The following is a 26,958-nucleotide window of genomic DNA, read 5'->3' on the forward strand; positions in this document are numbered from 1 at the left end:
AGCCAGGGGAACTGATCACTAACAGTGCCTCAGTCTTTTTCAGTTTACTGGTTCTCATCCAGTCCGTAACTGAGGCGAGACAATGGTCCAGCACTTCCACTGCCTCACCTGCAGATGCAAAGGAGAAGTAGAGCTGTGTGTCATCAGCATATTGCTGACAACATGCTCCAAACCTCTGGATAACCCCACTCAGTTTCATGTAGATGTTAAACAGTATGTTTTAACAACAGGGGGATTCTAGGATTTCTCACTTCTTGGTGACCAGCCTACTGTGAAATATGAATCTAAAAGCTATTCAAGCATCTGGGAGTTTTTACTTCAAGCACAAAGCATCAAGATAAAGTTCTGCCAGCTGCCACCAAAATTCTGCCATCATCATTTACAAGATTATAAATTCTCTGTTGTCAGCTGGCACATACAAGTGGATCTTGGATATCTCCCCTACCAACAACATCCGCTGCTGAATCACCTTGGCTGCTGCTTCTACCAATTTCAAGTAGCATCCTTCTCCAAGGCTGTGCCATTCCCCCCCCCTTTGATTATGGTGGAAGCTACACAGCAGGCAAACCTCAATGTCTTGAGGCACAGAGAAGGGAAAAAATTATTCAGAACTATTAGTTCTGGCAGGTAACGAGTGACAAAAAGATTGTGTATAAGGGTAACGATTCCTCACTCCAAGTCAAAAGGAAGACACCCGTTCCATTGCAAGAGAGCCTAATTTCAGTCAGGGTAGATAATTTAAGCTCTTGAAACATGCAAGGAACTTACCGTGTGCGATGTAGATGAAGACAGTGCTGAGGCAGATGAGAGGCTGCTCTGATGATTTGAGAGAGAACTGGGAGGAAAACAAGTGTGAGGGATAAGATAACTGAGGGTCAGTTCACATCTGAGTACCTAGAGGGAGGGAGGAGACTGTCGTCTGGGGACATATCTGGGTTTTTTCAAAGCAACAATGACCAGCACTGGAGTGGGCAGGTGGTTTAAGAGCTGTCTTGGTAGGTCATTGGGCACTTCTCACCATTAAAAGAAAGCCACCCACGTCTTGTAACCTAAAGGCTAGACTTGTAAACCAGAAGCTTCAGCAGGTGCAAATATAGGTGCTAAGAGTTAGCTGGTCACCAGCGCCACACAAACCCGGCATTTCCAGCGGTCTAACTGGCTTCCTTTTGGTAACCAGTGGTGGTGGGCGAGCCATGTGTCTGCATCATTGTGCAACTTGGGCCTTTGGTGGACGTGTGTCAAATAAAACTGGAGTATGTTGGCCTTGTGCAGGTTAAGGAGACACAGAGGAGCACCACTTGTGCGCCTGCCCACCCACCCACCTCCAACTCACGCCCACCCCATACCACCCTGCTGTACCTGCTTAACTGGGAGAGTGAGCTGCTGACCAAGTCATTTGACTGCGGCAAGCTGGGAAGTGCTGCTGTATGCGGTGGCGCCGAAGGTAGAAGCAAAGCTGTGGTGGCCGTGGTGCTAGGCAAGGAGCAGCCTTTGGCGGGCAGGGCCGGAGGAGAGGTTTCTGTCTTAGAGGCTGGAATTGATGGAGTGGCTGAAATAAGTCGGGAAAAGCAATTCAGAGGAGGGGCCTGCTGCACAGCACAACCAAGCTGGTTGGGAAGGTCTTTGTGTAAAATGGCACGCACGTGATAAAAACATATATCCAATCACTGGGCCATAATGGCTTTAGGAAAGCATCAGCAACTCTGCGCACTGACAAGTCCACACGGTTCTCATTATCCACACACCATGACTTGGTTTGCCCAGTGGCTGTAAATCTACTACTAAAAGTAATGCCTCTGCCACACCATGGTTCTCTCCCTCAGCCCATTCAGCTCCCCAACAAGCAAGTGTGGCTGTGTTATTTCAGCCAAGCTGAAAACCGCCAGGAGATCTGGAAGGGGCAAAGAGCAGAACAAGAGATGATGCTGTGAGAGGTGGCGTCTGTGAACGATGATCTATGCTTCCAAGGAGCCAACAGCCAGCCAACATAGTTTTCTCTATTGTGCGCAGAACAAACAAACCTCCAGGAATAGTCCACACGGCTTTGCACAGGTTAAACACAAAAAACCCCAGCAACATCTTTCTAGAAATCGTTAAAAGAGCCGAGCTATCTTGCGATTCAGATATCTGTGCACAGGACAACGGAGTGGGAATGGGAGGTGTGTGTGCACGCGCGCGCACACACAGTTTATTGATTGTGTAAGATTCATACAACTGCCCCTTCAAGGTGGTATTTTATCAAATTCAAGAATAGCAATAAAACATGATAAAGTTACAATCAAAGTACAACCACACTGTATTACTTTCCCTTAAAACTGAATAGCAGCTATTAATTTGGAAAGGCTCCTGTTTCCCAGGGAAGAGTATTCCGTAAGTGTGGGGCCATCACTAAAAAGGCCCTCTTCAGCCTAATATTTCTTATGGACAGACCAGACAGCAGGGTCTCAGTGATGGATTACAACTTTCAGACAGGCTTGTATGGGACCATGCAGCCCCTCAGACAACCTGGTTCCAAACGATTGTGGACTTCAAATGATCACAAGCAGCACTGTGAACTGGGCTCAGATACAAACAGGCAGCCAGTGTAACAGTTACAGAACTGGTGTCGTATGTTCTGCATGCTTGGCCCCTACTGGCATTTTTGCTCCCATATTCTGAAATGTTAAAGTTTCCAAATGGTCTTTAAAGGCAGCCCTATGAAGCACAATGGATATAACCTGAGTGTCACAGAGGCAAGATTAATATACTCTAGATATTGTCAGCGGCTGGAAAACCAGTCAAAGTTGGTTAAAGGAATTCTTGCCATTGGTGTCACCTGCACTTTCACTGAATGAGGTGAAGCCACGAGCAACTCCAGGTTGTGCACCTGATTCTTCAGGAGTAACTGAACCCCATCCAAAACAGATTTCCCATCTGGCTTCTACAGCAAAATCTTTACCACCGCATCCTTTAGAGAGGCTGAACTACCTTCTCCCTCAGTTAAGTATTTATCATCTCCAAAGTCCATACTGACAGCCTGGTCCTGGCAGATTCTACTGGCCAGGAAGGACAATTCAACAAGCAAGGGGTAGAGGTAGAGCTCAGCCACCCAAGCAAATAAACAATCTATTCAGGCGGCAAAATATATAGAAGCATTCAAACCCGCATTCTGACGCACTCATATCACAACCACGAATTTTGCCTCTAAGTGTCAAGTAGAATTATTTTAACGTGTTAATATATAAATCTATGTTTTATTATGGCAAAATGTGTCTCATGAAGAATCCCTGCTTAAAAGAGAATTCTAGAAGCCTCCCAAAAATGACTGCTAAGATCAAAGGGTACTACAAAGAAAGAAAAAACCCAGAACGATTCACGCAATGCAAACTTCCAAGATGTCAATGGACCACTTAATTCTTTGGCCCAAATGTGATGTTATCCCAGTGGATTTCCTTCCTGATAAGCCTCACCCATTTCCTTACCCAGCAGTAAGGGTAAGGAGTGTCTTGTAGGTCAGTCAGCTGGTCAGATTCTCTTGGTACATTAATTACAACAACAAAAATCCCACCAAGTAAAGCTGTTTTGTACAAAAATAGCTGGAAAAGTCTGGAGGTTCCCAAGGGAAAGCTATAAGCTTTAAAAATTGACTTGCTTTCCATCCCTAGGACACTGCTGAAAAAATTGCTTCTGGGTTTTGTAATATTTTAACAGCCCTATTTTCTAAAAATACACAAAATGTAACAGCATAACTCTCTAGACGTTAGCAGAAAAGACTCAGTCACAGGATTTTCCACAGCATATTGTATCAGATATGTGCTTGGAAGGTGAACATCATAGTCTATTCATTGCGGCTTGCTAGATTCCAGAGGGTTACCAAGTTGCTCCAGCAGGACTTGTTCCCCCAGACAGCCTAGCAAGTAATTTAAGGTGAAGTGATTGAAATAAAAAACCCAAGCAACAGTTGGAGGGGGCAAGACACATCCAAACACATCAGAGAACAATTAGGCACTCACAGTTGTGAGCTCATGGCACTTGAAGAAAAAACAAAACACTTCACTAACAATCTAGTCTGAAGCTTTAACTAGTCGACCTACGTAAAGGACCTTAAAGCAATGTATTCCTTTTGAGAGCTGGTCCAGGCAGCTTCACTTGCCAGGAATGTGAATTTGAGAGTAACAGGCAAGCAAAATGCTGGGAGAGAACAAGGGAATTAGTGGGAAAACTGAAGCAAACGTAAGAAGAAAGCCCTGCAGCTGGATCAGGCCAAAGGCCCATCTAGTCCAGCTTCATTTTCATAGCAGCCAACCAGACCCCTCTGGAAACCCCAAGAGCAGAACCTGAGGGCAACAGAGGTCTCCCCACTTGTGCTCCTAAGTAACTGTTATTCAGTGGAAGTAGACTAGCCTAGCGATCTGCCATCAGACCTGATAACCACGCCTCAAAAGAGGAGAGCAACAAATCAAGTGCTGGCAGTCAGTAGAATGCTAACTCAGTCCAGGATTGACTAAACTTCAGCCTAGCTTGGGAAATATCCCGAATGAGGCTGAACTCACATATGCAACTGCACAGAGACCAAAAAGAGCCGCCAAATGTGCTGGCCTCACGCAGGATGCCAGCTCCCTGCAGGATTGCCGCAGGTATTCTTAGTGAATGATTTTTTAAAGGGATGCAGTGTCAGCCCTGTCAAAAGTCTGGGCTTGGGCACAGGGTGCATGCAGAGGAAGAAGGAAATGGCCTGAACTCAATATGGTTGACTGCTAACACCCATCTGTACACCAGGTGGCAAGCTGCACACAGCTGGCTTGACTGTGAACTACTAAGGCCTGCATGGAAAACCAGCATAAGTGCTCCAAGTACAAAATACGGTCCTCACCACCCTGATCTCTGAGAGCAGAAGGCGATCAACTCATACTAACAGCAAGAAAAAACTCGTAACTCCATGCATAACAAAGGTTTATGAACTTACTGTCAAGGGTTGGCTGTGTTCGCACACTGCTGTGTCCATTCTGGAAGAGTAATCAAATAATATTAATTAGCGTATCAGCTCTCCAAAAGTGAAATGAAACAGGTAGCCAAATCCCAGCTAACACAGCAGGAAAGGAAAGGAATTCGGCTCAGGTCATTTTTTTGTGCTAACATGCAAAAACAGTGAGAAATATGTGTAAGGGGCGTACATTAAGGGGTACATTCTACTAACTCAAAGAACCTTGCGACACATTGGGGGTAGTCCATCTAAAGTGTGGCAGGTTTTTAGCAATGTTATATTTTAAAATCCAGCTTTAACCGGACAAACACTTTTTCAAAGTCATTGCTGTTTTCTGTTAGCCTGTGTGACGGAGCAGGCGAAAAAACAAATAAGACTATGGTTGGTCATTAATGATCCCCTCCATATGTACGTACATATGTATGTATGTTTCTCTCTCTTTCTTTCTTTCTTTCTTTCTTTCTTTCTTTCTTTCTTTCATATATCACCTTTCTGCCAAGGTGGCTTACACTTTTAAGTATTAAAATGAGTGATGCAAAATGTAAGGTTGGTCAGAGGGAGGGAGGGGATAAGCTGGCCAGAGTTTAGTGAGGATGCTTGTTAACAGGCAGGGATTTTCAAAGGTAAGTAACTATTGCTTGGCACTTTTAAAGTGCAAGTTCTGCAAATGCATGTCTTGGTTTGTGTACATTGTAGTGTACACAGGGTGCAGCGCTCATCTCACTTTTCAGGCCGAGTGAGCCAGCGTTTGTCTGCAGACAGCTTTCTAAGTTATGTGGCCAGCACAACTAAACCACTTCTGGTGCAACAGAACACAGTGACGGAAGCCAGAGTGCACAGAAATGCCATTTACCTTCCTGCCACAGTGGTACCTATTTATCTACTTGCACTGGTATGCTTTCAAACTGTTAGGTTGGCAGAAGCTGGGACCAAGCAAAGAAAGCTCACCCCATTGTGTGGATTCAAACTACTGACCTTCTAATCAGCAAGAGGCTCAGTGGTTTAGACCACAGCGCTACCTGCGTCTGAGCAAGCATACCTAGACTTCCAAACATCCCCTGCTATGACAAGTGACTGTCTCTTAAGCTTATTAAGTCCTTTGCAGTTTGAACAGTTCCTGCCAATTCATCACTGGTACTGTTTAAAGTTTTGTAATCAGTTATGCTACTCCCCAACTCATTAGACAGTCTTCAGGAAAGACTGTGGTTCCCAGCATTGGTTTGATAATGCTGCCAGCCTACTCTGCAGGGTTGTTGCAGATTACTGAGCATATGTGCAAAGCCCTTTTGACTGCTCAAGGACTTTCAGGTTGCATCGACTCCAAAACATTGTAGCTTCATTTGAAAAGACAAAGCAATCAACATGGCATTGCTGCTAGATGGTGCCCAGCTGGGATGTAAAGAATAGTGGGATATAAATCTGATAAAATATGGTTTGTTCTTAAATGTGTTCTTTTACAATGCATCATTTTGTTGTTTGCCACCTTGGGCTCCTTTGGGAAGAAGGGAAGGACAAAAGTCTAATAAACAGAATAAAATATTTCAGTCAACGATATCTGAAGCTAAGCCTGAGATACTGTGAGCAGTATGGATGAATTAGGCCTTAGGTCATTTATCTCAACCCTGGCCTCCATAAGCAAGCTGCACTATGGTGACATTTCCACAACGGATGCTTTGCAAAGCCTACTCACCGTGACAGCAGCTGAGATTGGTTCTGATAGAGGCACGGAACTTTGGTATGTTATCCTGCTATGCACAGAGGCCTGGTCAAAGGAGGACGTGGTTGTTATGGGACTAGCACTCTGGGAGGAGCCGCTGAGGCTGGCAGAAGTGATGGCAGGGGTGGCATATGTGGGCTCCTGCACTGTATTGGACATTGGCAAAGAGGTATTCAAAGGATCGCTGGGGGAAAAAACAAAAGTCATTTGACATCACGGTTAACACGGATTCAGATATCATCATGAAGTTAAACAGCTCTCAAGAGAGCTGCTTTGAACCAGATATGCAAGTTTCAACAGCTTAAAATAAGGAAAGGCCTATGCTGGATGCTCACACAACTCAAAAACAAAGAGGCCTTTAAAATGAGGTTTTGGAGTCCTGCCACAAGGGCGAAGTCAAAAATTTGAGACGACCTTGGAAGTAAATCGACACCCCTTGTTTCCCATGGCTCTGCGTCACTGTTTCCAGGTAAAAAGACTTTACTCCTGGCTTTTAAGAGAAGTCCAAGGGAAGGCATAATAGTTGTGAGTGGTGTCAAGAGGGGAAATGTTTTTTCTCCCCTTCTTGCAGCATTAAAAACCCAGTTGGGCAGTCCTGAGCTCAGGGCTGGCCCAAGACATTTGGGCATCTGAGGTGAACCACAAAATGCTACTCCCCCTCCCCACTAGGAAAGAAGAGGTGAGTGAAGATCTGCATCAGGAGCAAGGGAAAACAAAGATCTACATTGGGGTCTGCTATCACAGTGGATCCTGCCGTCTGAGGCAGTCACCTCACCCTGCCACATGGGTGGGCTGGTTTTGCCTGAGCTTGCTACCAAAGGTAAACACAGAAAACCAAATAGTGGCTTTCTTGGCCCATTAGGAAAAACCCAAATACCTTATTGGGCCAATGCCTTTATTAGGCCAATTAATAAGTCCCGAACTAGTGTGCAAGCGTTTGTTCAGCCCTAAAAAACCTCATAATCAAACTAGATAATAAAAAATATGGGGGAAGGAGGGGAGAGAAAAAAGGCTGTTTTTCAAGACATCCATGCCTGCACCTGGTACAAGTCTTAAAATGGAATGTGGGAGGAGGTAGCAGACATTCACATGTGGCCCTTTCAGGGGCTTTGTAGGTTCCACCCAGGCCTCCCAGGAAGGACACAAAAATGACTGATCCCCCATCTCTGCAAACACTGTATTTGAGAATTAGAGAGACTGAGGACCAGCAATTATAATATATGCAACCAAGGTAAACTTAAGCCACTGAGAAGACTTAACTAACAGAACTCACTGCCACCAGACACGATGATGACCACTATCGTGGCCCAAAAGAATCGCTAGGCAATTCACAGAAAATAGCTCTATTCTGAGGCTATTAGCCAGGTTAATTAAACAGAGCCTCCATTTGTTAAAGGCAGCCTGAGATGCTGGGGACAGAAAAGGGGAAGAGATACTGCCATGCCCCGCTTTGTGTGCATCTGGCTAGCTGGATTTTTGGCCTAATCCAGCAGGACTCCTATGTGCACCATAAGGACAACTTCCCTACTTCACAAACTCAGCTGTCATTTTACTCAGTAGGCTCACAAGGCCACAGCTGTACGAATCTGCTTTATCACTGTAACCCTGAGCTACAAAATGCTCTTGCACAGTACTCTTGTCAGTACATTAAGATGATCATCTCTGAGCGACAAAACTGTCAACGCTTGTAGCGGCACAGAGCCAGGGCACACAAGATGTGGTGCACTTTCTTCATATACTGACTTGTGTTCTTCTTCCGGTGCATTCTCCTTTATGGCAATTTATGGCTTTGTTTGGCAGTCAGAAAATTTGAACTGAGGGTATAAACCTGGACCTCAGGTCAGCTAATTCCTCACCTCTAGCCCAAGTCCTCTGCAACAGTCATGGCTGAAAAGGATGTTGTTTTTTGTTGCTATGGAGGCTTATTTCAATAAAAACGTGTCCCTTCCTGAACTCTTACTCCCTTCTTAAGTCTTCTCATGTAGCACTTTAAGACCCAAGCCCAATGCTGCCAAGGAATAAATGGAAAGCCAAACCACCCAGAGCGGCTGGGGCAACCCAGTCGGATGCACTGGGTATAAGAAATAAATTATTATTATTTTGTATTGTACTACAGACAGCTGTGAGAGTTTACATAATTAGGGAGTTCATAGGAAAGCTAAGGCATTCACAGCATCCATTTCCACTTCCAGCCTGATTTTCAATGCAGGTCTTTGCAGCTAGCAAGTAATAAACCTCTTTACATTTAGAACTCTACACCCAGGATTTCCTTATTTACAAGTAGATCTGTTTCAGCCCCCGGAGGGTTGTGCCACAGAGTCCCTAGAACAAAACGCCTTTATCGTCAGACATCTTCCCTGACACAAAATCAAGCTTGGTGAGCAGCAGACCAGAGGACAGAAGCGGAAGAGTGTGCGTACTTTATGGGCTTTGGGTACAGGATGTTGTTGGGTGCCTGGCTGGTGTTCTCGTAGCTGGAAGCAGTTCCAAACTCCGAGAGGGCGGGCTCCAGCCCAAACTCAAGAGCGCCAAACTGCACATTTAACCCTGATACGTCTGTGGATCCAGGCATCTCCACAGCAGAGGAAGGGATCTGAAAATGAAGGAACATGTTGGTAATCTGTTGATTTGGCACCAGAATGAATAATTTCTGCCGCACAGATGCTGCTTTGTACAATATATTTACTTTATTTCTATTTAAGGCGTGAATATCCCGCTCATAAAAAAGATTTCCAAATGCAATTAAATGTATCCCCCACAAATCCCTACAACCAGAAAAACAGTGTGGTGCAATTTAACAGCAAAAGCTAGAATAATACTATTCAGCAGACATTAGGAGTTCAAGAGAAGAAAACAGTCTCAACTTGACAGTCGAAAGTGCCATGTGCCATATAAGGGTCCTAGGAAAGGGAATCCCAAAGCTGCAGCGGCAACACAGAAAAGGCCCCACTCTCCAGTCACGTGACCTCCAAAAGGCAGGGACAATGGTCCTCAGACTAGAGCTCAAAAAGGGCAGGCAGGTTTATACCTTGGTCCCAAACCATATAACAGCTTTATGGGCCAAGACACACAGCATTTGTGCCAGGAAACAAAATGGGATGCAAAAACAACAACAGGGAAACAACTTGATTTCAGGTTAAGGAGACCTTGACATTTAGGAATGTATTTGCTGCCAGTCACTGGTCGTAAAACAGATTCAGCCAAATAAAAACTTCATCTCATAGTTGCAAGCAGCATTCACACCCCCACAAACAGAGTTTGGGACAGATTTGGACAACAATGTCGCTGGGAAAATACCAAGCTCCCACCTTCTAAACATCTTAAGAATTCCCAGATTTGCACACAGAATGCCAACAAGTGCATGCTGTTCAAATTTACCCTTATTTTGAAAGCTACATAGGCAGCTGCATTAACGTTTTGAAGATTATGTGATCTGCACAGCACTCAACACCTGCTAAGTTTCTTAAGCAGCTTAAACTTTAAACTCCAGCATCCAGCTACAAAAGCCAAACTACCGTCTTGCACAAAACAAAACAAGCAGCCAGCTAAGGGACATTCTGAGGAAGAGCTATCAATGTAGGTTCTTCTGTCTCTAAAACAAGAGTACAGCCCAAGTGCAAATGCATTGTGCAACTGTACAAAATTAGGCTAATGGAAAGCATGTTTTAATTTATAGGATGGCAAGTTAAGGGCACCCATTTGTTTCTGAAGATATTTTGACTCTGGTGAAAATGTTTAAGATCACCTCTCCCCACAACCATGAGAAGCAGCTTCTGTTTAAATAGTTAAGTGAACATACACACACCTTCATTATTATTAACATAAAAGTACTGTTTTTAATAGGGGCTTTTTAAAGTGTTTTATTGTTTACATATAGTTGTAAACCTCCCAATATTTTGTGAAATAGGAGTATATAAATACTTTTATACCTAAATAATACTAATAGATATACTGCTTACTGCCAAAATAGGCTTCTCAAAAAGACACCTATATGAAGGCTTGGTGATATTGTACATTTATTTAAACTGTTAAAAGGTAAAGGGTCCCCTGACCATTAGGTCCGGTTGTGACCGACTCTGGGATTGCGGCGCTCATCTCGCTTTACTGGCCAAGGGAGCCGGCGTTTGTCCACAGACAGCTTCCGGGTCATGTGGCCAGCATGACTAAGCCGCTTCTGGCAAACCAGAGCAGCGCACAGAAACGCCGTTTACCTTCCCACGGGAGCGGTACCCATTTATCTACTTGCACTTTGATGTGCTTTCAAACTGCTAGGTTGGCAGGAATTTAATCTGTTAGGAGGCAGGTAATTAAGTGAAGCTGAGGCTCCAAGACTTTGGCCACCTCATGAGAAGAGAAGACTCCCTGGAAAAGACCCTGATGTTGGGAAAGATGGAGGGCGCAAGGAGAAGGGGACGACAGAGGACGAGATGGTTGGACGGTGTTCTCGAAGCTACGAACATGAGTTTGACCAAACTGCGGGAGGCAGTGGAAGACAGGAGTGCCTAGTGTGCTCTGGTCCATGGGGTCACAAAGAGTCGGACACGACTAAATGACTAAACAACAACAACAAATTGAGTGAAGCTCCTTCACGGGTTGACGGCCTTCGCCTATGTCTAGCAAGGGCAATACTGCCAGTGCTTGAGCTCAGCAGCTTTACCCACCTTTGAAGCTGGGGGTATCCTCCGTTTTGGCGGCTTGATCTGTTTCTGCTGCGTTTGCTGGGAAGGCGCCACCTGGCTATCCGCAGACAGGTTGGGGAGGTGCAGCATTTTGCTGGCAGCCATTGAGCTGTCAACCGGTGATGGCTCCCGGGCTTTCTGTGGGGTGAAGGATTCCAATCCAGGAGGTGGGGCGGGGGCTGCCAGTGTCTGCTGCTGCTGCTGCTGCTGCCGCTGCGTCAGCTGACTCAGAACTGGGGATGGTTCAGGCTGGGATTTGAAGTCTAAGCACCAAGACCAAGGGGAGAAAATGAACAATGACATCATCCCTTGCTCCAGAAACTGCTACTTGGTCAGCAGGTTTCACTAGACAGCAATAAAGTTGCTGCTTGTTCCCTCCCCCCACCCCATCCCGCTTTAATCCAAGGGGTCAATGAACACTTACCAAACTGACTGAGGATAGAAGGCTGTGAAACTGACGGTTTTACATCCCAGGATGATGTTGTGGTTGTGGAAATGGGGGAGTTTGTACTGAGAGAACCTTGCGACGGGAACTGGCCCAAGCCTGGAGATTTCAACTGGTCTAAAATCTGAGATCCAGTGGAATTGGCCAGCTTTGAAGACCCAAGCTCTCCAAACCCTGAACAGAGGACTGAAGACTAATGAGAACGGGGAGAAGAAAAACACACCAAGGTTCACTAGGCTTAATACACAGCAATTCCTGTTTTATAATATATTACAGAATAATACAAATACATTATACACAGTTATTAAAAACGCAAATGTCTGTGGGAATATCTGATATCTTTAGTGCTCACCTTCTACATCAGGGGATGAGAATATTTTTGGCCCTGCAGGCCAGATCATTATCAACCCTGCAGAGGGCCAACTTTGGTAGGTGGGGTAGCCCAACTGTAAATCATGACATCAGCTGAGTGACAGGAGGGCAGTCCCACCCAACTGCGAAAGTTGACTTGTGGAGGTGTGGGAGACAGGTCTGCTTCACCAACACGTTCCCTACAGGGAATGCCCTGGCAAAGGAGCACCCAGCAGGACTCAACCCTGCCCATCAGCTGATGTTGCCCGGTATCTTCAGGGCATGGACATATGGACATGGTCCAGGGGAAATGGTCTTTCTGGCCAAACAGAACCTCCAGCCGACCGCCATTGGCCCACAGGCTATAGGATCCCAATCTCTGCTGTATAGAAACTAAGCTTAAGCGCATGCAACTGTTCTTGAGCATAGAACCCTGTGATCTTTCTCCCTTCCTTCTTCTCTGTCAGTATTTGGTTTGTGAACACCCTGGAGGAGAAATCTGCTTTTTTGCTTACATTACTCTGTACACTCCCATAGGAATCATTGTAGTAGTAAATATGACATAGAAAGTAGAAAATGAATACAAACAAATTTATACATTCATGCCTATGGGATAGTTTTAGGGGGAGGGAAGGATGAAGCTGTGCCAGATATAGTGAAACATTCTTTGTTTGGAGAATGATACCTGCCTGTACTAGCAAAGCAATTTTCACAGAGCTAGAAGACTCAGAAATTTTTCATTTCCACATGCAGCAGTCAGATATGTGCTTGGAAAGAATGCATCACAGTCCTCCAGCCTGGAAGCGCTCTCAATTTCACGAGCAAAACTGCTTTATTTTAATTAATATGCACAGAGTATCCTCTGCTGTACTTTCAAGAATCAATACAAGTAGGTCACTTCAGCCACTGACAAGGAACAAGTCAGTATACCAAAGATGGGGCTCCCCAAGCGAGGCTGGAAACACTAAGGTTATCCTTTGCAAGAACAGGCTCGCTTCCGCACCCATGTCATACTTCAGGGCAATCTAACTTCACTTTTGCAAATACGTGGGCAAGACGGCAAGCATTATTCAGGGCACAGCACTGCCTGGCATTTTTAAATAGCGTCCAGGGCAACATTACCAGGCTCTGCGGAGAATAGGAGTTCACAGTGCTTGTGTTGCTTGCTCCCAAGGCCATCTGAGAATCGTGTTGGGAATTTGTGAAGACCAAAGCCTGACCAAAGCCTTGCTGCTGAGGAGTCTCGAAGGAGTTTGCCTCAGTTTCTTGGCCAGACGTTACAGACTTCTGAAGCAGCGTCACCAGGTCGATGCTACAAGACAGGATGTGAAGACCAGGGATCAGCAAATGTTTTCAGCAGGGGGCCAGTCCACTGTCCCTCAGACCTTGGGGTGAGGGGGAATGAACGAATTCCTGTGCCCCAGAAATAACCCAGAGATGAATTTCAAATAAAAGCACACATTCTACTCACGTAAAAACACCAGGCAGGCCCCACAAATAACCCAGAGATGCATTTTAAATAAAAGGACACGTTCTACTCATGTAAAAACACACTGATTCCTGGACAGTCTGTGGGCCGGACTGAGAAGGCGATTAGGCAAGATCCGGCCCCTGGGTCTTAGTTTACCTACCCATGGTCAAGACGCAAAGGAGGCACAGATGTGAGGAAACCATATTTTGACTTAAAAGTAGCTCTGGTCACCCCTACTCAATGCTGCAAGTTAGGGTATTGTACACCTGAGGCACCCCTGACAAGTATTTGTCCAACATTCTTATTGACACCGTCCAAAGAGATTAGGTCATTTTCTGATGTTATAATGTTGCCTGTGGTAAGAAGTTACTCCTAAGCGGTTTCAAGTTATCTTGCCTGAGAGACACCCAAAACCTGAATGCAAGGGAGGCGATTTGTTTTAACAATGAATGCCCTGTCAGAGAAAGAGGACAGAGGCAGATCCCAATCTGGATATTCTGAGCATGTAAATTACTCTAAGTTGCAGGTCATATTTGCAGACCTGACTGCTGACAAATCACCAGATACTGGCACCACTTCAATCATTATCTTAATTTGAAATATGAAATCTTAAATTAGTCAAATCTTTGGGGGGGGGGGAGCTGGATTACACTTCACAAAAAAATCTCAAACACAGCACAGTCAAGTAATTGGCCAGCTTCTTCGCATGGTGTACTGTTCTTCCATAATCCGGCTTTTCAGAGAATTTAGAATTAGTCATAAATGAGCTCCAGGAGGCAGCAAAAAGGAGGATAATGGATGGATGGCCAGAAAAACTGAAAGAAGAGTTGAAGCCAGCGCAAATAAATTACATACACGAGGAGCAAGAAATGGTCCACACTCTTGACACCTGATTCCACCTTCATTTTTTCAGATACAAACTGAAAGTGGTGGTTTCTCATCTGTGTTGCATCCGTGTACATTCACAAGTCCACATTATTTGTGGGTGTAATATATCACACACACACAAACACAAACACACCCCCCACCACCACCACCACAACAAAGAGATTCAATTTCTTAAAAGACCAAACTGATTGTAAGTCAACTATTCCATCATCTGAGATAAAACTTATCTGACTTAAGCTAAAAGTTTAGAACAACATCCAATGCACGCAACCCCCGATTTATGCATATTCAATGTATGTGTGATTGCACATACATGCCAAACACAGAAGTAACCTGAAAACGTCACAAAATGGGGCAGAGCGAGAGGGGGCAGAGGTGGGTGAGGGCTAAATGGGGTGTTTGCAGGCTTTTTCAATGGGATTTCAAATATGCACCATTTCACTGGTGCGCACGGTGACCTACTTCACTTCAAAGCACAAACACGGCAGGAACTAGTTTGTGTGAATGGCTCATCTAGATGTGGAACAGAGAGAGAGAGAGAGAGAGCGCAGGGAAAGGTATACCTTTGGCCAGCAGCAACGTGGTTCTCCACTGGGACAGATGAAGCAGTGAAGACCTTTGTTTCTGAAAGCTGAGACATGGGGGTGGAGAGAGAAAGAAATTGAATTTTAGCCACATTAAACACACAATTCTTTTTCAGGAGACAATATTCACGAGAAAGACAAGAAGGGACATGCTGAGCAAGACAAAGTGTTCCATCTAGCCAATTTGCTTGCCTCAGAACTATGGCCCGCACAAACGGATTTCAGGAAGGAAACTGATACAAAAAAAGGGGTTCTCAAGCCTGATAGAAAATTGGCCTCCTCTCAGTGTGTGTGTGTGTGTGTGTGTGTATACACACACACACACATATACAGACGAGGGTGGCGCTGTAGTCTAAACCACAGAGCCTAGGGCTTGCCGATAAGAAGGTCGGAGGTACAAATCCCAGCGATGGGGTGAGCTCCCATTGCTCTGTCCCAGCTCCTGCCAACCTAGCAGTTCGAAAGCACATCAAGTGCAAGTAGATAAGTAGGTACCGCTCTGGCGGGAAGGTAAACGGCATTTCTGTGCACTGCTCTGGTTCGCCAGAAGCGGATTAGTCATGCTGGCCACATGACCCGGAAGCTGGACGCCGGCTCGCTCGGCCAATAAAGCGAGATGAGCACCGCAACCCGAGTCGGCCACGACTGGACCTAATGGTCAGGGGTCCCTTTACCTTTTACAGTATATATAGGTGGAGATTGTCTGGTGCCATGACAAAGTGCTCTGAGCTCCTGGGAAGAAGGGGTGCACATAAACACATTAAAGAATCGAGGGAAGTTACAGCAGAAGAGTCTCTCAGTAAAGAGGGTTTGCAGACTACTGTTAAGTGGCCAATACATAACAGGAACCAAAGGCACATGCCGGCCAAGGAGAAGGCAGGGATGTGAGAGGCAGAATGCTATGCTAGCCTGAAGCGATCAGGCCAATGCCATCACATGACAGCAGTGGGGCCTGCTCAGGATCCAACAGATCCCGCTCACTCCCAAGACTGAAAGTGCCTCACTTAATGATAGCCTAGAAGGACAAAGGACGCTTCCCGTGAGGATCTTATTTTTTCTGAAGCTCAGGTTAACCTATAGGTGGGTCAGTGGTCTCTTGGGATAAATCCTGGGTTGTGTCAAGCAAGCTCCAACCCCTCCAAAAGCAGTAAAAGGCAGAAGAGTCTCTTCTCAGCAAGATCAGCTACCTTATCAGTCTACAGACTGCACTGTCCTTGTGGCCAGAACTGATGCTACAGACTGGGAATAATTTTCAAACGGGTGATGGCTCAGAGAGCCTGCTGAGGACGGTGGCATTTATCAGATCAGATGATGTTCCCAGCAGCTGAAAAGTTTTTTGTTACACAGAATCCAATAAGGCTTCTGGGAAGCAATTTAATCTGCTTCTGGGCGAGCCCAATCATGGCACAAAAGCAAACAACAACAAAAAAAATATCTCACTGGCACTTTGGCAAGTTCCTCGAAACAAACAGATGATGACTTGTGGTTGCCAGTTGCTTTGCAAGAGTCTCATTGCCACACTGAGCCCCTCTTAGCAAGAATCATCTGTTCAGAAACAAACTCGGGGGCAGGCTGCAGATTTAAATGTGTCCATCATTCATCAAATTCACAGAGTATTTGAACCAAAAAGCTTCTGCGCTGCCCCAAACTACCTAAGAATATCAGTTACCAAGGATGATCAAGGGGTAGGTGCCCCTTTCACACACTACTTGTGTACTTTCCATGAAGGAAGAAGTAGAGTGGATGGGATGGAGCAAAGTGGGAAATGTTTTTCTCACATTTAATTTATTTGCTCAGTTTATATCCCACACTTGCCTTTGAAGTAGCTCAGTCAACAGAACTAATGAGAGAATTTGTGTAGTCCTGCTTTTACCATTGAACTTGGGATACTGTTCAAACATTTCTTTCCAAAGAATCTTTGCAACGCAGCTTAGATGAGATTTGGCCAGCCCTGCTGCAGCAAAGGTTCTTTTGAAAAGAGACATTTGAACAATATATCAGGATTAAAATTAGTCAAAGTTCAGGCAACGTTCAAGACAAGGTGCCCCAAAAACTAGCAAAACGTTCTAGGTAGCTCATTCAGAAGGATGTGGCACTGGCTGATCAGAGAATGAATTCAGTGTTCCTGCCTACCCAATAATTACAGACTTACATCTTCATTCCAGTCTTCAGCAGTCCATTCTTCTATTGTGTTCTTCCATGCTCCTATGGCAATAAAAGAGAGAAAAGGCAAACAATCAACCCACAATTCCTGGTGCCATACATCCCCTTTGAGAGATCCATCCCTAACTGGAAACCCATGTGAAAAGAAATAGAAGTTTAGGGTAAAACTTGCAAGGTATTAATTACCATACTTATTATGATAGCTTTCAGCCAACCTAATGAATCCTCCATTAACACTGTCTAAATTCAACAGAATTATTATTTTCTGAAATAGCTCAAAACAAGCCCACAACTGCCTCCCAATGCTCAGGGCATCCATCTGCTGGTGCTGTCATCAATGGTGCAGTGTTTTAGGATAGATGTGAAGGCTGGCAGAGTAAAGATTAGGGAGCATAACGTTTTTTCCCTACAATTTACAGTGGTACCTCAGGTTAAAAATGCTTCAGATTACATACGCTTCATGTTATAGACTCCGCTAACCCAGAAATATTACCTCGGGTTAAGAACTTTGCTTCAGGATGAGAACAGAAATCGTGCAATGGCAGGAGGAGGCCCCATTAGCTAAAGTGGTGCTTCAGGTTAAGAACAGTTTCAGGTTAAGAATAGATCTCCAGAACGAATTAAGTTCTTAACCCGAGGGACCACTGTATTTTGAAAACCCCACTGTTGCATTTAAGGAAAACTCAACAGCAACATAGGCCAGATTGCACCACACAGTTCAAGCAGTGCCCTCTAAGTTTCTATTCAGGTCATGTGTAAAATTGTCTTCTGTCACAGCTAGGTCCCACCTGTTGCCAACATCTTAGAAAAAGAGCACAGACCATCTACTTTCTTCATAATGACTTGCCCTGAGCCTTTGAAATCAGTTGAGAGCTGGGAGTAGGGAGGTTGCCATTGCACTGGGGCACCTCTGAAGCCCAGTGTGACTACAGGAGCAAAGCCCGATCCAACACTGTGGAAGGGCGGGATGTGTAGCAAACACAAAATCTAAGGAGCTTCTTTTACACACCCCCACCCCCACACACAAACCCCCAGAATTCTCTTACTGAGGTGGTCCCAATCCCTTCCTCTGCAACTGTAGTACAAAGGTGGCCACAGAAAGCCTCCTTTTTAAGATAAAGGATCAGAATCAGCAACACAATTGCAACAATATTCGAAGGCACTCCCCTGCCTTCAGTTTTGGATGCCCAAACCTCTTATCTATATCCTGTGAGGACATGCACATGCGCACACTACAATGTTGTGTTTTAATGTTGTAACCCAGGTGAAGCACATTATCATTATGAACAAGCATAGTAATATTTTTGCTAATGTTAACTCTGGCACATTTGTAATTCTCAAATCTTCGGCGGTGTTGCCTCACCTGTTCCATCATCTGCCTCATTCTGCCCAGACTCCCAAGATTCTTTTGTTCCAAAGCCATCTGTAGCAGAAGACTCCGTATAATCTGCAGGGTTAAACGTCCTACAGGTCAAGAGAGTTGAGAAAGTCAGAAATATACAGAAAGATGAGCTTGTGTACCTGCCTTAGACAGAGTAAGACCATTGGCTGCTCTAGCCTAACACTGCCTCTTCCAACAGGCAACACTTCTCTGGGAAGTTGAGGGCACTGACTCTAGGGTCTTGGGCAGGCAAACCATGTGCTCTTCCAGAGACGTCTGGAATAGGGAAGCACCACTATGAACATGCACACCCAGCAATCATAAAAGAAACCCCTTCCTTAGCATCACTAAAACTGGATTAGGAGGTAGGTAAATGGGAAGAAACTGCTTCCTATCAATTTCTTAAATGGTTATTACTAACGAAATAGAATGTGTCAAAGTTTCCCTGTGGTTGGTCTGGAAACTGCAGTTTGTGCAGACTGTACAGAACTTGCACTTTTAGCCAGTATCATGTAATATTTGTTCTCCACCTGTCTCCCAGGGTGGCAGGACCTACACTTTGGAACTCCCTGCCTATGGACATTAGGCCAGCAACCTCACTGTACTGTTTTATAAAATGGTCTGGAAACTAAAAACATCTTCACTAGCTGCCAGTGCACTTCTGGGTGGGATTCAGAAGGCTGGTTATATGGTCAACATATTTGACTTGTTCACTTGTTCGCTGGAATAATCATCCTATACCCCACTCTTGGGAGGTCAGACAGATAACAAGGAAGGGCCATTTCAGTGACAGTACCTAGGCTGTGATAAACCTTCCTAGAGACATTCCCTTGCCCCTCCATCCTGCTACCACTTTGTTGACTGCAGAGACACATTAAAACATTTATAACAAATTAATTTTAATGAGAGACAGCTTGAGGGTCCTTCTGCTTATATTATAAAATGGCTTAGAAGCCATTTGGGCATGTAAGCAGTACTGTAAGCATGCAACTTATGCAAGTGTTATGCTCCAGGGATCACATCTAAAGCCAAAATCACATATAGTCTAATAATAATAATAATAATATTTATACCCCCCCCCAAATCTGGCTGAGTTTCCCCAGCCACTCTGGGTGGCTCACAGCATACATCAGAACATACTAAAACATCAAACATTGAGAACCTCTCAGCAGGTGGGATGGTCAAAGTCAATTGTCCTGGAAACCCACCTTATTTCCAATTTTTAAACTTTTTTTTTGCCACATATACAAAGCTGAATGCGCACAAGTTAAATTTGCAGCCTTACTGTATATAAATTTAATAATAATAATAATAATAATAATAATAATAATAATAATAATAATAGCAGCTGTTTATTTTGGTATAGTCACATCAATGGTGTTTCCACATGGTCTTCTATTGATCTGAATTGCATTTTATATATATGCTTGCCACCTTGCAGACTATACTGTAAAACAGCAGGCTATAAAGCAGTTTAAATAAAATATACTCCCTCCTCGCTGCGTGCAGCAATATCTGTGACCTTGCACACTCCCACCCAGCTCTTCTCGTCACATAAAGGCAGCAATATCTGAACTGGGAGATCCCACAGCTATCTGAACAGGAGAACTCAATGGCTGAGGAAACATGGGATGGAATAACAAAGCACGAGCAACCTTGTACTGAATAAACCTGTACAGCTGGATGTGCCTTCTATGCGCAGTGAGGAGGCCAACAAATCCCTGATCTCAATGCATTCCGAAAACATGGAGGGGAGGGGCAATTTAGTCACTACTGTGCTTCTTAAAAGCATGTCTGCTTGTGCCTCAAAACTATCCTTTAGACTGACTGTGCTCATGTTGTAGTGTACCATGAGGGAAGCAGGAAAGACTGCCAAGGTTGGTAAGTTTTTAACTGCACAGTGAGAGGCGTTGCAAGTGAATGAGCAAATGTGCGATTAATTTGACACTGCCAGATGGTGCCAAGGAGCAACCACCACCTACTGCCAGCAGAGGATGTAATTTCAGAAACTCTCAGCTGGAGTATAGTTGGGGTGAATGAGCGCCAGTAGTCCTTTTAACTCCTTATCCGCCATGCCCTGCTGCCTACGTTAGATGGCAAAAACACCTTCTGCTCATGGCTCCAACAGTGCTGAGATTGTGACTTCCCAGGGGGTAAGCATGGTGCGCCAAAAACAAAGAAGGGTCTTGCAGCATCTTAAAGACAAACATATTTATCATGCCTTAAACCTCAGTGGGTGAGCCCACTTCACCAGATGTGCATTGGGTGGGCAGCTAATATAACAGCCACCATTAGTCACCAATTCTGAGGCTAAGAAAAAAGGCTACCAACACGACAGCCGTGCCTATGAATATCTCAAGAGCAAAGCTAGGAAGCCTTCATACTTTCTAAGGCAATGCTGGTTGTTTTTTTATTTGACACTCTTTGATTTGGATGTCAATTTCTTCCATGGTGTCCTAAAAATTCTTAACACAAGGCCAACAGATACTGCAGTCCAGGTTAAATTTTACATTCAGATTACTTAAACCCCTTAACTTTTATTTTGCATCTCCAAATCCTATCTGGCACCTGCAAGTGCTATTTTGATATCTACAAAGTATCTTCAAGGGCACCCTCCCCATATTAGCAGCAATATAGCACAACCATTTTGTGCTATCCATGAAGTTGCGAAATGCAATTGTGCGTATGCTGCTCAAATAGTACATGTCTTAAATGCAGCGCCTGTGAGGTTTTCTTGTTAGAGTCTCACAATGCACTATAATTTTACAGGTGTACCTAAGTGATTGTTATAATTCTGTTATGAATATATTAATAGCATAATATTTTGTTTAGATACAGAAGTTATTCAGGCTGTAATAGTGAAGGCACCTATTTCACAAGGACTTGGGTGTTTCCACTGCCTTACTTTTATAAAGTTTCCTGATATCAGGATGAAAGGAGTCAATAAGTCCTTTCAATACAGTCAAACATTTAACAGATTCTCCATTACATGGATCTGTGTAATTTCTTTAATACAAAGTTAAGCAGTGTTGACAGGTCCTATTTTAGCTGATATATTTTCTTTCACTGACATGGTGTAAAGAACCTACCCCATGCCTTGGGCTGAAAACCTCCCTGCTCCTCTTCCTCTGCCACGTCCAAATCCTGTGGGAAGGAAAGAGCCTCATTTAAAAGGGTGAAAGGTAGATAAGCTGAACATTCAGCTCCCAAGGTTTCAGGAGGGGGGGTGTCAACTTGAGATAGTAGGGTTCAGCCATTTCTCCTCTTCTCATTTCCTTCAGAAACAGCACACTCTCTTCTTAAACAAGGAAGCAAGACAACATGACAGCAGAAAAGAAACTCTTTTTCTATCCTCTTCATAAATACCTAGAGGGAAACCCAGATAGTGGCATTGTGGTGCAGTGGTTAGAAGACTGGGAGTCCAGAGTTGACATCCCCACTCAGCCATGAAGAGTGACCTTGAAGCAGCCACAGTCTCTTCACATAACCTACCCCACAGGGTTGTTGTGGGGATAAAATGGGATGGGGCAGAACTTACTCTTTTACCCTGCAGCTGCAAGAAAAGGAGACTGAGGGAGAGTTATTTTTTAAAGATGCTAGATCCAGTTTGAAAACAAACCCCTTTGTTATACAGTGGTACCTTGGGATGTGAAAGGGATCCATTCTGGAGCCCCGTTCGCATCCTGAACGGAACGCAAGAAGTGATGGCACGTCTGCGGGTCACGTTTCACCGCTTCCATGCGTGACGTTATTTTGAGCATCTGCGCATGTGCGAGCGGCGAAACCCGGAAGTAACACACTCCATTACTTCTGGGTTGCCACAGAGCGCAACTCAAACGCGCTCAACCCGAAGCACATTCAACTCGAGGTATGACTGTATGTCAATACAGTGGTACCTCGGGTTAAGTACTTAATTCGTTCCGGTGGTGCATTCTTAACCTGAAACTGTTCTTAACCTGAAGCATCACTTTAGCTAATAGGGCCTCCCGCTGCTGCCGCCGCGCCGCCGGAGCACAATTTCTGTTCTCATCCTGAAGCAAAGTTCTTAACCCGAGGTACTATTTCTGGGTTAGCGGAGTCTGTAACCTGAAGCGTATGTAACCTGAAACGTATGTAACCCGAGGTACCACTGTACTGAAGGTATAAGTATATGAGATTTCAGCCAGGCCCTGAAACCTATTTTCCAAGGTGGCCCTCTCCACAACTTGCAGGTTAGGATCCAATGACTCTGACCCATTGTGCCTTAGTCCCCAGAACCGACTTATGTGGTCTTCAGTCCTATAGCTAGGGAACTATACACTCTCTCCAGACTCTTACTATAATGTTGGCCCCTTTGCATGAAAGCTTGGTACTAATGAGCAAACAGGCAGCTAAAATAACAGAAGACTGCTGGCCAGCTGGGGTGGGAGCAGGTTAGGAAAGGATAAGAAAAGTCTTACTTCAAACAAACCCCTTCCTCTTGTACCCACAATCTCATCACAAGCCTCCCACCCACCTGCCTGTTCTTTTTGCAGCCTTCCAGCAAAACAATCTCTCCATCTATTAAAATACTACACTGTTATCACCAGTCTACAAGGACAACATCTTCACAGCTGCACTACTTTGAAACACTGAACTGAAGACAGCCTAACCAAACACATTTCTGCTTCCTGAATTCTACAATGACTGTTTTTAATCATGTGGTCTGGAAGAGCCACCATCACACCAACCAAGGGTGACAAACTGGACAAAATGGATTAGATGTTTAAAAGTGCAGGTACAAGCTTAAAAATGCAGGCAGAAGCTATCGGTCTTCAAGCCTCAGCATTTAATTTGGCCATGCCCTCAACATGGACATGGTTTACAATACAAACCACATGTGAAAGGGTAATGGCATGCTTCAGCTATGAAAGACAGCATGGTATTCTTTTGCATGTTTTTTTTTTTAAGATACTCCCTGAGCTGAAAGTAGTTCAGGCTTATCTTGCATCAACTGCAAAGGAGATGCTGGTTTTCAGCAATGTCCCAGACTATTCTTAAGCAGGAAGCACCAAGATCCTAGTGCTTATGCCAGTAGTTAGGCCACATTCACATGGACAAAATGCAGACAGCACTCAGGTCCTGCTTGCGGGATTCCCCTGGACACTGGTTGGCCACTGTGAGAACAGACTACTGGGCTAGATGGTTGCCTGCATGGCTCACAAGTCCTGCAGCCCTTTAGGGGCAAGAAAAAGAATTATCAGGCAAGTAGAGCACGGGGTTGGAGGGTGGAGGGCTCTTAACAGAAGCTATTTCTTGCAAGGTTCCTTTTTCAAGGAGAAGGGAAAACAAAAATATTCATAGGTTTGTCTTACCTCTCCCTCTGCTACGTTTCCCACGATCAGAAGGCCTCTCTCCTTGGCTGTTATCCACTCCATTCTCCTCTACTCTAACTAGATGTGGGAGGAGAGTTACAGAAAGCAAAACGTTACTATATACAATATGAATGCTTGCCCATTCAATCAGATTTTTTGTTTTTTCAACTGCGCAGGAGACAGAATCACACAGCAATAATGGAAAGGGTGAGGGGTCCTAACAAGACACAAGGATTTGGACTTGCAGGTGCTACTCTGCCTGTTAGCTGAAGCCTTGGTTCACTGAGAAGCCTACAGAGATAAATGGTTTGATGATACCATGCCTAAATCTTTCCATAAGCTCCTGCCTTGAATATAAAGTGTCTTTCCTTTTATCAAGCTATATATTTTAGGACTCTGTGTTCAATATGCACATCACTGGCCTTGTTTTTATACTGTGTTGCTGTTTTAGAGTGTGTGTTTAAGAGTGATGAGCGTTTGCTGTTTTTGAATATTTGTGAGCAGCTCTAACAGCTCCTTTGAGGTTGAAGAGTGAGTGGGCTATAAGTGCCCAAAATTAAAATATTTGATCAGCTTTCAGACATTTTTCATGTGCCCATACTCAATACAGAAAATACACCCCCAATATTATTATTGTTTGAAGAGGAGAAAAGTGTCATTAAACCAAGCCAGTACCAGGTTCTCACGGCTGTGTAAATTGTACCCAAACTAGGCAAATCCTTTTGTTGAAGAGAAACAGCTCTGCGTGCACGGTTTGTGGTTCTTCCCCCAGTGCTCTACTGCAAACATACAACAAAGCAACTCAAGCACAACACGCTCCTCTGTGAACGCAAAGGCAAACTAAGGCAACCGCGTTCCTAGGAGCAAGGTGCCTGCGCTTACACTCTCGACCACGGCTGCCCCCTCTTCCTCGTCTGCTGGAACTTCCCCGTCCACGGCTCACTTCTCTGTCCCCTCGCTTTTCTCTGTTCTCTTTGTTTTCTGAACTCTCTTTTCCAAGACTTTTCTTCTTTCCTCCCACTGTCTCCCACGAAGTCTATTTGGGTGGAGAAGGAAAACACAGAACAATTCAAAAGGGGTTTAAAGACTGCCTTGAGAATATCTTCCAGTGTAAAACCTCTAAGCTCTATGGGAACCCTTTACAGCCCGTCAGACATGCAAGGTCCATTGTCAAACAAACCCTCGGGGGCACCTGCAAAGCCTAGAAACCATCAACACTAATCCAGCATCCTTGGAATGGAATTAATCCCTGTGGCATTTTAATGGCAAAGTATTTTTACAGGACAAACTTTGTGGCATTAAAACAGGGTCTTAACATTATTTACTTATTTATTTAAACTGTAAATAGGCAAATCAAGATCCAGACCTCACACACCCAAAATACTATAGTCCTGATTAAAATCACCCCTCTCATCCATGGCTATTTGGCACAGGAGTGAGGCTATCACTCATGCCAAATATTATCAGAGGTGGGTTGGTTTTTTGGCAAAAGCCTGGTTATCTACTTTGTTAAAAAGTCCATACAATGTTGAGCCACGTGTTTAATACCATGTAGGTGTTTGGCTCATAGCCTCTTTCCTTACTATTAATGGCAAAGGCAGGACATATTTAGGCCCATTTCATAAGAAGGTATCAACTTGCCCACGATCACCAGCACAACTGTGTCTGAAAAGGGGTTGGAACCCAGAACTGAAATCTGCCTCCCCACCCTCTTATATCAGCCTTCCCTAACCTTGGGTCTCTAGATATTGTTGGACTATAACCCCCAACATCCCCCAGCAAGCATGGCCAGTGGAAAAGGGGCATGGGGGTGTAGCCCACCTGCATCAGGGCTATGCTAATATCTCATGACTGACTTTGGTATTGTATCCCAACTAGTCTTGAGAGACATTCCCGCATTACTGATTAGGGTACAAAACCCTACCGTTATACTCTGCTGTCTCATTTCATGTGGCCCCCATGGGTGGTGGAAGTGGGGATTTTTTTTACTGCTCAAGTCTTGCAAGAACTGCCAACATTCACAATGTTCAACGATAAAGGGGGAAATTTCCCAGAATATCTTGTCTATTGGTTCTTGAGTTGTGGCACATGCGTATGCTGGTTAAGCAGCAAGAATTGGCGGGCGGGAAGGTGAGTTTTGCTGCTTTTTTGGACTAATTTGTACTTCATTTTTATCCACTTTCCAGGCAAATACTGTCTCCAAAAATGTCTCATATCAGTTCAAACAAAAACGAGATGCTGTTCCACAAGACACAAATGAGAAGGGAGCAGAGGGAGAAGGTGGAAGGAGGAGATCAGTCTGACAATGCCAATGGTGGTATATAAATAACGACTGAAAATCCAGTTGGTGCCAGGCTGGTCTTCCCTTGAGAAAGACACGCCCAGAGCTTTGTCACTCAATTGTTAATTCTGAATGAATGTAACATACAGGTATTTGCTTGATCTGCATAGATTAACCTGAATTACAAGGGGAATATCCTGGCCCAAACAGGACTGGTCAAAGAGCAAAGCATAAATCCTAGCAAAATATACCAAGAAAAATATATGCACGTCTCAAAGTGACTTGACTACCAAAATGCTTTCCACCAATGTCAACCCCCAACTCAATAGCCAAATTGCCAGAAAGCAAGAGAGAACCTAAATGAATCTTTCCTGCACCCACTAAGAGGCCCAAAAAACTTTTGCTTTTCTTATGTTCCAAGGAAAGAGAATCCCCTCTGACGCTGGCTCATGGAGCAGTTGGGGTGGGGGATGAGGTTTAGGTTCCATCCCCTAACAGTGTGCAAATCAGCCCAGAACATGACGGGGAGGAAATACCAGCTGTTTTTATTCTAGAAAGTCCTGATTTAGGTAGTGTACAGTCTCACTCCAGATATGAGACTATGAAGAAGACTTATGTCTCTGTTGTCCCAATTCGCAAGGCAGATAGTAAGCTCAAGAGGGCATCACAGTCCCTCACAAACATATAGTGATAGGTTTTCTT

General features: G+C 44.5%; 1 protein-coding gene across 4 annotated transcripts in view; it reads right to left on the reverse strand.

Moving 5' to 3' along the window:
* UBAP2 (ubiquitin associated protein 2) overlaps nt 1-26,958 on the reverse strand; it is a 64,284-nt gene that overhangs the window by 32,334 nt on the left and 4,992 nt on the right. For 3 of the 4 annotated variants that reach the window (XR_014012839.1, XM_081212685.1, XM_081212684.1), the window contains exons 4-17: nt 24,858-25,011; nt 23,976-24,053; nt 21,732-21,786; nt 18,625-18,725; nt 17,251-17,303; nt 15,078-15,145; nt 13,278-13,467; nt 11,784-11,997; nt 11,342-11,622; nt 9,101-9,273; nt 6,654-6,864; nt 4,946-4,985; nt 1,360-1,549; nt 769-835 (exon numbers count right to left, since the gene is read on the reverse strand). Coding sequence is in view for 3 of the 4 variants with exons in the window: in XM_081212685.1 (XP_081068811.1) it covers nt 769-835; nt 1,360-1,549; nt 4,946-4,985; nt 6,654-6,864; nt 9,101-9,273; nt 11,342-11,622; nt 11,784-11,997; nt 13,278-13,467; nt 15,078-15,145; nt 17,251-17,303; nt 18,625-18,725; nt 21,732-21,786; nt 23,976-24,053; nt 24,858-25,011 (1,875 nt within the window). In the remaining variant the exon portion in view is untranslated. The remainder of the gene's footprint in view (nt 1-768; nt 836-1,359; nt 1,550-4,945; nt 4,986-6,653; nt 6,865-9,100; nt 9,274-11,341; nt 11,623-11,783; nt 11,998-13,277; nt 13,468-15,077; nt 15,146-17,250; nt 17,304-18,624; nt 18,726-21,731; nt 21,787-23,975; nt 24,054-24,857; nt 25,012-26,958) is intronic. The other variant, XM_081212686.1, reaches the window with a different exon arrangement.

Source organism: Podarcis bocagei (genome assembly GCF_964188305.1).
Source record: "Podarcis bocagei genome assembly, chromosome: 11".
Lineage (NCBI taxonomy): Eukaryota > Metazoa > Chordata > Lepidosauria > Squamata > Lacertidae > Podarcis > Podarcis bocagei.